Source organism: Terrapene carolina, unplaced genomic scaffold (genome assembly GCF_002925995.2).
Source record: "Terrapene carolina triunguis isolate 2854851 unplaced genomic scaffold, T_m_triunguis-2.0 Scaffold189, whole genome shotgun sequence".
NCBI classification, from domain to species: Eukaryota; Metazoa; Chordata; order Testudines; family Emydidae; genus Terrapene; species Terrapene triunguis.
The window spans coordinates 14,062,231-14,073,382 of NW_020664540.1; the positions used below are offsets into that span (position 1 = coordinate 14,062,231).

The following is an 11,152-nucleotide window of genomic DNA, read 5'->3' on the forward strand; positions in this document are numbered from 1 at the left end:
TTATCTCTGAAGCAGACGACTTCTCAAAAATTGTAGACCAGTGTTACTTGTCCTACCTCCAGTGAACATGGAAAGCAACTGATCACCATCCTCTTTATAACAACCCTTTACATATTTGTAGAGTTCTCAGGTCCTCCCTTCCCCACCCATCTTCTTCTCTAGATTGCACAACATTTCTCTTGCTTTCCAAACGTTTGTTGTTGTTGTTGCTGCTCTAATCTGGACTATCTCCAATTTGTTCACATCTTTCTTACAGTGTAGTACTCCAAACTGGACACAGTACTGCAGCTGAGGCCTCCACAGTGCTGATACAATGCCTTATATGTAATCTACTGGTATATTTTATAGACGACTTGAAAATAAGTCATTATTTTCCTGCAACATTTGAAATGTAAGGCAAACCCATTATACTCATACACTGGGTCATTACACACATTGAATCTATTTCCCCATGTTAAGTATCCTCACACCTTGTCAACTGTCTGGAATGGGCCATCTTGATTATCACTACAAAAGTTTTTTTTCTTCCTGCTGATAATAGCTCATCTTAATTAATTAGCCTCTTCGAGTTGGTAGGGCAACTCCCACCTTTTCATGTTCTCTGTATGTATATATATCTTCTTACTATATATTCCATTCTATGCATCCGATGAAGTGGGCTGTAGCCCACGAAAGCTTATGCTTAAATAAATTTGCTAGTCTCTAAGGTGCCACAAGTACTCCTGTTCTTTTTTCTAAAATTTACTAAAATTGACACCCGACTTTTTAGTCTAGTTTATATATTTCTAAGGCATCTGTCACCTTGGTACCTTTTTTGGGGGGGGGGGTGCATTTATTTAGATGTGCAAAAAAAAGTGACAGAGCAGAAATCATTTCTTCATACTTGTTCAATTCAAAAAGTGTTAGTGAACAACCTGCAAACGATAACAACTGCACCTGGGTGTGTCTGGGACTGACACATGAATAAACTAGAAAAGCAAAATCAGTGCTAAGAAACGGCTGATGGGACTTCTCTTACACAAAGGTTTGTGACTTTTGGAGGCATGAGGATTGGTGATGGGGGGGGGGGGGGGGCTATGATTTTGTTTTGTTTTTTAAGAACAGTACAACTGAATTTTGGGGATCCCAAAGAGTGGACATGAAAAAAATATACCAGAAACGTACTAACCAGATGCCAGAAGAAAAGATTGGGGGAGAGTAGTCAACTGCAAGAGGAGGTGGAGGGCAAAGGAGAAGTGATAAGGAGCTCTACCCCCACCCACTGGAATCTGGCTGCGGTCCCTGACTCCTATTTGAGAGCACTAACTCTCTTATCAGCCTCTGCCTCTGCCTTGTAGCTATGATAAATCTGGGATCTTTGTCCACCATTAGCTGAAAGGAGCTTTCTCTCTCTTCCCCAGCCCAAACCTGATCCCTGTTGGCTGCTAGAGGAGGGGATGTCCTCTCTAGCCCGTCCATTGATCTATTTACTGCAAAGGTGGGGAGGGGGCTCTTCCAGCCTCCTGATGCTTTTGGGTCCTCCCGCATGGGTAGTTCCAGCGTGGAAATGTAAATGAAGCTTGTCCCTTGCTCTGCCACCTACAGCGTTCTCAACTGCTGCTGTGAAACTGAGCAGCCTAATTAAAAAAGTATGGACTGGATGAATGGACTATAAGGTGGATAAAAAGCTGACTAGATCGTTGGGCTCAATGGGTAGTGATCAATGGCTCCATGTCTAGTTGGCAGCCAGTTTCAAGCGGAGTGCCCCAGAGATCGGTCCTGGGGCCGGTTTTGTTCAATATCTTCATTAATGATCTGGAGGATGGGATGGATTGCACCCTCAGCAAATCTGCAGATGACACTAAGCTGTGGGGAGAGGTAGATAGGCTGGAGGGTAGGGATAGGGTCCAGAGTGACCTAGACAAATTGGAGGATTGGGCCAAAATAAATCTAATGAGGTTCAACAAGGACAAGTGCAGAGTCCTGCACTTAGGACGGAAGAATCCCATGCACCGCTACAGACTGGGGACCGACTGGCTAAGCAGCAGTTCTGCAGAAAAGGACCTAGGGGTTACAGTGGACGAGAAGCTGGATATGAGTCAGCAGTGTGCCCTTGTTGCCAAGAAGGCTAATGGCATATTGGGCTGTATTAGTAGGGGCACTGCCAGCATAATGTCTCGAGGGCAGATCGAGGGAAGTGATTATTCCGCTCTATTCGGCACTGGTGAGGCCACATCTGGAATATTGCGTCCAGTTTTGGTCACCCCACTACAGAAAGGATGTGGACAAATTGGAGAGAGTCCAGCAGAGGACAACAAAAATGATTAGGGGGCTGGGGCACATGACTTACGAGGAGAGGCTGAGGGAACTGGGCTTATTTAAACTGCAGAAGAGAAGAGTGAGAGGGGATTTGATAGCCGCCTTCAACTACCTGAAGGGGGGTTCCAAAGAGGATGGAGCTCGGCTGTTCTCAGTGGTGGCAGATGACAGAACAAGAAGCAATGGTCTCAAGTTGCAGTGGGGGAGGTCTAGATTGTATATTCGAAAAAACTATTTTTTTTTCTGGGTAAGGAATGGTGTCCCTAGCCTCTGTTTGTCAGAGGGTGGTGATGGATGGCAGGAGAGAGATCACTTGATCATTCCTGTTAGGTTCAGTCCCTCTGGGACACCTGGCAATGGCCACTGTCAGTAGATAGGATACTGGGATGGATGGACCTTTGGTCTGACCCAGTACAACCATTCTTATGTTCTTATTATTAGGAGGGTGGTGAAGCACTGGAATGGGTTACCTAGGAAGGTGGTGGAACCGCCATCCTTAGAGGTTTTTAAGACCCAGCTTGACAAAGCCCTGGCTGGGATGATTTAGTTGGGGTTGGTCCTCCCTTGAGCAGGGGGTTGGACTAGATGACCTCCTGAGGTCTCTTCCAACCTTAATCTTCTATGATTCTAGGAATTTCACATAGCTACTCCTTGGCAAAGCTATGCACAGCAGGGGAGGCACAGGATCTGTCTTTCTGCAGACTCCGGGAGACATCAGTGCCTCAATTCATATTCCGGAGTTTCTCTCTCCGACCACAAGGGCCAAAACTTCCTTTGCCTTCCAAACCTGGGAAAGGTGGAGTTCTACAGAAACCCACAGGTTGGCCCCCTGGGCCTTCCACCGCCCCCTCTTAACGTGCTGGTAGGGAACTTTCCTCCCCCGGGGTGAGTGGCTTTCTCCAGCCCGTCGGAACGATGCTGTGCGCGCTTCAAAACGAGAGCGAACCATTTCCACACCGCACAGGCTAGAGCAGGGACCTGGGGGAAGAGGAAGCTGAAGTCACAGGCGAGCGAAAATGCCTCGTGTCAAGAGATCGAAACCTTCCGCGGAGGTGGCAGGCGGCCGAGCAAGCCGTGCCTGCAGGCTGATTGGATGGGCGGTCCAGCCCCGTTACTCCGAGCCGCCCGGGAGACATCCCAGACAACTGGAGAAACAGGGATAACGGGGGAAGCGAAGGCGGGGAGGCTGCATCGAGCCATGGGAGGGAGGGCTGGTTAAGCCTCCCATGGACCTCCCGGAGTTTTCCCTGGGATTTCCCGCGGGACCTCGCCCTGAGTCCGAAGGCGGCTGTCGCTGGAGCGGGCCACGCGTGGTTCCCGTCGCTCCAGTGAGCCGAGGAGACCGAGGAACCGGGGCAGAGCGGCGGCCAGAGACGGAGCCCCGTTGTTCGCCCGCAGCCGGGCGCAGCAGCGGGTCTGAGCCCCAGCGCCCGGGACGCCGCTGCTCTGCCGGGGGGCCCGCTCAGGCGCCTGGCCGCCGCCCGGGGGCCCCTCCTAGGCTGCACCTGGCCGCCCCATCGCTGCGTTTCCCGGACACCGTCCCGCACCGGCGGGAAGCCCCCGCTCCCCAGCCCCCCGGCACCTCCCTCCCCGCCCGCGGGGCTGGGCTTTCCCCTCCCCGTCCCGCGCCGGCTGAGCTCCCGGACCCTCCTCCCCGGGGGCCAGCGCCCCGGCCGGCTGGGCTCTGCCCCGTCCCGCCGCGGAGCCGGGCTCTTCTCTCGCTCCCGATGGACGCCGGCGCCGACTACCGCTGCCGGAACAGCCGCGCCCTCGAGGGCGGCGAGTCGGCGCTGCCGGGCTCGCTGCTCTTCGGCGCCGGGCTGCTGGGGAACCTGCTCGCCCTCTTCCTGCTGGGCCAGCAGCGGCTGCGGCGCGGGCGGCCCCCGCCCGCCTCCGCCTTCTACCTGCTGGTGAGCGGGCTGGCGGTGACCGACCTGCTGGGCAAGTGCCTGCTCAGCCCCATGGTGCTGGTGGCCTACGCCCGCAACCGGAGCCTGAGCGAGCTGTGGCCGGGCGGCGGGGAGCCGGGCCCCCTGTGCCAGCTCTTCGCCTTCCTCATGGCCTTCTTCGGGCTGGCGCCCACGCTGCTGCTGCTGGCCATGGCCCTGGAGTGCTGGCTCTCGCTGGGCCACCCCTACTTCTACCAGCGCCACCTGCGGCGCCGCCGCCGGGCCGCCGCCCTGCTGGCCCCGGCCGCCGCCGCCGCCCTGGGCGCCCTCTTCTGCGCCCTGCCGCGGCTGGGCTTCGGCGCCACCGTGCAGTACTGCCCGGGCACCTGGTGCTTCATCCGCATGGCCGGCGGCAGCGCCCCCGCGCGGGGCTACTCCGTGCTCTACGCCAGCCTGCTGGGCGCGCTGGGGCTGGCCATCGGGCTCTGCAACCTGGCCAGCATGCGCAGCCTCTACCGCATGGCCCGCCGCTCCCACCGCCGCAGCGTCCCCACCGCCGGCGCAGCGACCGGCCGGGCCCCCGCCGCCCCGCGCATGGAGGAGCTGGATCATCTCGTCCTGCTGGCCCTCATGACCGTCCTCTTCACCGTCTGCTCCGTGCCCCTCATCGTGAGTACCGGCCCCGGGAGCTGGGGAGAGAGAGCTGGGCGGCACGGGGTGGGGGGCAATTATTGGGTAAGGCCCCGATCCTGTCGGGGCCCCGTGCGCCCCACCCTAACTGTGGCCATCCTGATCCCAAGGGCCGTCTTCCCACTGACTTCAATCAGCGGGCTTTGGGTCCCGCCCAGGTAACATCCCCCTGGCCCCAGTATAGCTTTACACCCTCCTTGCTAGGAGCTGGCTTCTTCCTGGTCCAGCCTCACCCCTGGTCCTAGCCTAGAAGCACTGGGCAGCGAGGCTGGTGCTTCTAGGGGCACCGGGCAAACGGGAGGGCTGGGGCGCTGTGTACCATTCAGGGGGGCCACTGCACTCCTGCCTCTCCACCCGCGGGGGTGTATTCTGCACCCAGGGTTTGCCACTGGGGAACACACGGGTTTAAAATCACATCTACCCTGGCAAATCAGTTGTGAAGGGGCCTATTTCGAGGGGGCCTTTGGAGCGGGGGCTTTCAGGTGCAGCCAGGCAAACAGGGTTTTGGGACACACCAGTCCTGCCAACACTGGGCCGTGAAGTCAAAGGAACTACGCCAGTGGGTAAGCGGTTGCCCACCACACCCACACAAAGGGGATCAAAGCTAGGGAGTGAAATCCTCTCCCCACTGATGTTAATGGCTGGGATTTCCCATCCTGATTCCTCTGCCCCCTTTATAGTCCTCAGGAGGGCAAAAGGGGGCTGGAAATTTAGCACCACTGCCGGGGTGTTAGCGGTGGTCAGGATGAGTGGGGCGAACCCCCTGTACGTATACTTGCTGCAGTGAACAAATGCAATGGAGCGAGTGCAGATAAAGGCCCAGTAGCTCTAACTAAAAGGATGCGGGTAACTTGTTGTCACTACCAGCCTTCTGGAACTGATCACTTTTGGGGCATTGCTCTTGGGCGAGGCGGATGCACAGAGGCACATGGGCTGATAAACCAGCGGAAGGCGCTGGGTGCCGTTGACAGCTGACCAGGGCAGCAGCGACGGAGGAGGGTTAATTGTTTAGCTCCCTGCAAGCTGAAATGGGTGGGTGGACCGAGTCTCTGTCCTTTGGCACCCCCGCTGACAGTCTCAGCAGAGATACCAAGGACTGAGTGGACAGGGACATTGACCTACCCGCTCAGCTCTGCAGTCCATGCTGAGTCTTTTCTGGGGGAGCAATCTAGCACCTTTCCACCAGCACTAAACACTTTTTAAGAGCAGACAAAGAAGGGGGAAAAAGAGTGACATGGGCACCACGAGGTGCCCGGATAGATGCTCCTCTTAAACTGTGGGTATGCTCTCACAGTGACCTTAAAAATGACACCTCCTTGCTCCATTTGCTCTCTAAGCTCCGTGTCTCGCCTGTTTGAATCGACTAAGAAACCCCCCCGGTGACTCATAAAACAAGGGGCAAGTAAGGAGGTGAACCCCTTGCAGATTACACCGTGTCATGGTTATTACGACACAGACTGTAAGACAGTGGCTTGCTTTCACTACAGAGACAGTTATTAGAAACAACCGCATGTTACAGCAACTCTTGCAAGCTGCACTTTTTCTCGGGCGCTGTCAACAAAGCTGACAGCAAAAGCTTTCATTCCAGAGTCACACTGTTGCGTATAGCGTATGAAGTATAAACAAGGCAACCTGACTTACGATTAGGGAGATTTTGTGCTAAGCCCCAGAAAGATCCTATTTTGATGAGTACACTGAGAAGTTTAGTACAAAGTTACTGTCCATCAACCAGCAAGGAACACCAATGTTTGTGTATTTCAGAGTCACTTTTCCACCCGTACCCAGAGTTTAAAGGAGACTCGAGTCTGTTCAGGCACGTGCCCAATGTATTAACATTGTGAAAAATCTGAAACCTTCAATCAAGCATCATTCACCTTCCACAAATCACTCAAATCTTACCACGTTCTCCTCACATGCACCCGATTTCTTACGCGAGGGAGGTTTTCATGTCCTTTGTTCTCTAAAACATTATCCATTTTATTGATCCGTGTCTCTAGCACGGGCTAACATTCTGAACTTCATATTAACATGTAGCATTTCACAGAAGAAAGTTGGCTGTGCTAACTTAAGAACTACTCCTGCAAACAGTTATGAAATGGGCCACTCTCCTTACCGCTTCAAAAGTTATTTTTCCTCCCTTGGTATCCTGCTGTTAATTGATTTGTCTCATTAGACTGACCTCACACTTGGTAAGGCAACTCACATCTTTTCATGTATTTATACCTGCTCCTGTATTTTCCACTCCATGCATCTGATGAAGTGGGTTCTAGCCCACGAAAGCTTATGCCTAAATACATTTGTTAGTCTCTAAGGTGCCACAAGGACTCCTCGTTAGTTATGCATTAGGTTACTCGTGTGAGTGCTCCCATATACTGCAATGGGGTTTAGGGTCACTCATGTTTTGGCTGTCCCTAAACCCCTGACTGCCAGAAGCTGGGATTAGACGACAGGGGATGGATCACTCGAGAAGTTGCCCTGTTCTGTTCATTCCTTCTGAAGCATCTGGCACAGGCCACTGTTGGAAGACTGGCAGGAGCGGCGCCAGGGTTTTTGGCACCCTAGGCGGGGGTCCTTCCGCGCTCCCAGTCGTCGTCGGCAATTCTGCGGTGGGGGGGTCCTTCCGTGCTCCCAGTCTTCGGGGCACTTCGGCAGCGGGTCCTGGAGCGAGTGAAGGACCCGCCGCAGAATTGCCGCCGAAGACCTGGAGCGTGGAAGGACCCCCCGCCGCTGAATTGCCACCAAGGGCGGCAAAATGCCGCCCCCCAAATCCTGGCGCCCTAGGATGCGCCGGCCCTGAAGACTGGATACTGTGCTAGATGGACCATTGGTCTGACCCAGTACGGCTTTTCTTCTGGCATTATTCATATGAGTAGGGTTACTACTCAGGACCATATGGATTTAAATGATCAAGCCCTTATTTTCTATCCACAGCTTCACTTGTGTAAATGTGAAAGTACTCTGAAAACTGGCTTAATTCAGTAACCTATCTCATCCAGATCCATCACGTATCTTAACACTGTTGTATATATGAAAGTATGGTTTGGAGGGAAAAAAGCCATTAAATCAAAATGCAATTACTTTAGTGGTGCCCATTAGTGCAGTTAAGGACATCTTAATATTCAAAATTTCTTTGTCAGTGATTTACAGCTACAAAATCAAAACTAATCAAATGTGAGATCTTAACCACAAGAAGAGACTTAGGGGCTGAATTTGGAGGAAAAGATGCCAAAGAAACAAATCACATACACAATTTTAGAAGCTTTTATGTGGGTGGAAATACAATCTGGTAGATTTTATACCTTTAGTGTGCTTCACCCACCTCCCACGCCAGTCACCCCTCTTTAGCTCAGAGAGGTTTCTTTTTTTTTTAAAGCATAATTTTGCAGGTAATCATTAGCCCTTTTGTTTCACGCTACAGGTTTTGAAGGAAACCATTATTTTAAAAACAAAAGGAGCATTGTGCTTGAGAGAATGGATTGTTACCTATCATGCATAACAATTTTTTTGACCAGCCAAAAAGTTAATATATTTTTGGGGAGAGGGGATGTGATGCCACTTTGCATGAGCTGTGATCCAGTTTAGTCAGTCAATCAGATTTCACTACATACGGCAGACTAAAGTTTAGGATGTGCAGAGACGCATCTTTTAGCACCCAAACTACATTCTGGAACCTGGCTATATCACATATGCCATGTACTCCTGTGCAAGTTCAGACAGAGTATCGGAACTGATTTCATCTTATAATCCACAAACAGCTGGGGCAACGTAAATAGGCATCCAAAAGCATATACCCCATTGACAAAGCTGTTAATCAGCCAAGGATACCAGCTTTTATATTTCACATTCAGAAGTGAATACGCTGCACCTCCACTACACAGCGGATACAGAAAATAGGACACATATTTCATAGCCTGGGTATCGTATTCCTCAGTTCTCTTTTCAGATTCATTGTATGCCCCAGATGTTTTTACCTATAAAATTGAAATGGACACAACACAAAACAAAGAATGTTAAAGGTTTGCTAAGACCACAAAAGGGAGAAAACGCCCAGTTGAGGATCTTCCAAAGCCTATGCAGAATGCCCTATCTCCTTATCAACGGGTCTGGGTGTTGTTAGACCCTAATTGTAAACATCATTGCTTTTGTGGTCTTGTGTTAGCCTGTTAATGGGAAACCCTTTCAGTGGGGTTTTTAATAGATACATTTATAGTGGTTCTCCAAGACAATTAACAGTGGTTAAGTGCTGTATTTGTATATGGACTTCCTATCCTATCCTTTTTTAGAAAAGGAGACAAATATACAATGTGATGTTGCACGGATACCCACTGGTAATGTTCCAGCTGAATAATACAGGTGGGATAAGGATCTTGTAAGAGAGTTCAGGAGTTTTGTTTTTAAAATACCGGTGCATTGTAAAGGGGAAAAAACATTCTTCTCCAAAGTATTGTTATGACCCCAGGATCCAAGTTGTCAGAGAAGTTTTAGCAGTCTCTGGGCAAAGAAGAGAAAGCCCCTGAGCTGCACAAAAGTACCATAACCTCTCCTTCAATATGAACAGTGACTAAAGAAATAGAGCATGAATCTGAATCTAGTGAAAGTAAAAAGTGGGCATTGTCTGTTTCACGTAAATAGTGATTATTAAATTTACAAGGGAAAGTCAACACCGCACACCAAAACTAAGCCAAAGAAGCACTTTGGGGAGCGCATACGCTCTCATGTGTTTACATGTGTTTTAATTTTTTTCACCCACTTTCCATTATTATTATTTATTTGTTTTGTGGTCGTTCCTAGGAGCTCTAGTCATGGGCCAGGGCCCACAAATATGCTAGGTGCTGCACAAACACAGAAAAAGACAAATCTCTGCCCAAAGAATTTACAGTCTAAGTACTTAGAATCATAGAACCACAGGGTTAGAAGGGGTTTTTTAGAATCTAATCCTCTTCTGTGTATCCCTTCTACACTACACTTCTGCATCTCAGCAGGAAATCACATACCTGCAAAGTAAAACAAAATGACACCAGACTTTAAAGATATTTAGGCACCCATCTGTACCATTAGGCACCTAATTCTCAGGCCTGGTCTACACTAACACCCCAATTCGATCTAAGGTACGCAACTTCAGCTACGTGAATAACGTAGCTGAAGTCGACATACCTTAGTTCGAATTTACCGCGGTTCAGACGCGGTCCACACACGGCAGGCAGGCTCCCCCGTCGACTCCGCGGTACTCCTCTCGCTGACGTGGAGTACCGCAGTCGACGGCGAGCACTTCCTGGTTCGAATTATCGCGTCCACACCAGACGCGATAAATCGAACCCGGAAGTTCGATTGCCAGCCGTCGAACTACCGCGGTAGTGTAGACAAGCCCTCAGTGAGAGCTAGGCACCTTTGAAAAAAATCTCACTAGGTGCCTCTCTGCATCCAAATGCCTTTAAAAATCTGTCCCTAGATTATGATGCCAGCCTCCAGTCCAGTTCTACCTGATTCTGATCACATTTATGCCACAGAAAACTCTGCGTAACTCCAACAAAGTCAATAGAGTTATCCAGGATTTACTCTGAGGTGCCTGAGGGTTTGTCTACACATGGAGCAATTTAGGAATAGCTGTTCCAGCATAATTCCATGCGTAGACAAGCCCTAAGGCCATAATAGAACTCAAAGGTGATACATTACTGTGTCCACAAGGGGGCACTCTTATTGCACAGTAATTATCGTAATACTAAAACATTGTGCGAAAACCGGTAATTTTTGGAGATGATGACTTCATAGTAAAAATGGGGTGTATTTTTTTTAAAGCAACATTTAAGTTTCAAATCATTCAACGTTGCAAATCTTTAGTTACTATAAACACAACAGAGACAAGGTGGGTGAGGTGATATCTTTTGTTGGGCCAACTTCTGTCGGTGAGAGAGACAAACTTTCCAGCTACACAGACCCGAAAAAGAGCTGTGTGTCAGCTCGAAAGTGTCTCTCTCTCGCCAGCAGAAGTTGGTCCAGTCAAAGATGTCCCCTCATTCCCCTTGTCTCTCTAATATCCTGGGACCGACATGGCTACAACACCACTGCATATAAAACCCAGCACATTTACGGTTATGGAACAGGTACATTAAAGGAAAGTCTCAAAATAATAGGCTTCATTTTTCTTTCACACCGATTTTCCACCAGTGTTGTTCCATTGATTTCAGTGGAGTTACTCCTGATTTACACCCATGTCAGTGGGAGGAGAATCGGGTCCAATATGTTCATTTATGGAGGAATGAAAAACAGTCATTCCA

At 50.3% G+C, this 11,152-nt stretch overlaps 1 protein-coding gene across 1 annotated transcript; it reads left to right on the forward strand.

Annotated features, from left to right (window-relative positions):
* Positions 1-4,025: 4,025 nt before the first annotated feature.
* PTGDR (prostaglandin D2 receptor) lies at positions 4,026-5,039 on the forward strand. The gene has a single exon (XM_029912092.1). The coding sequence runs from the start codon at positions 4,026-4,028 to the stop codon at positions 5,037-5,039; it is 1,014 nt and encodes a 337-aa protein (XP_029767952.1).
* Positions 5,040-11,152: the final 6,113 nt, after the last annotated feature.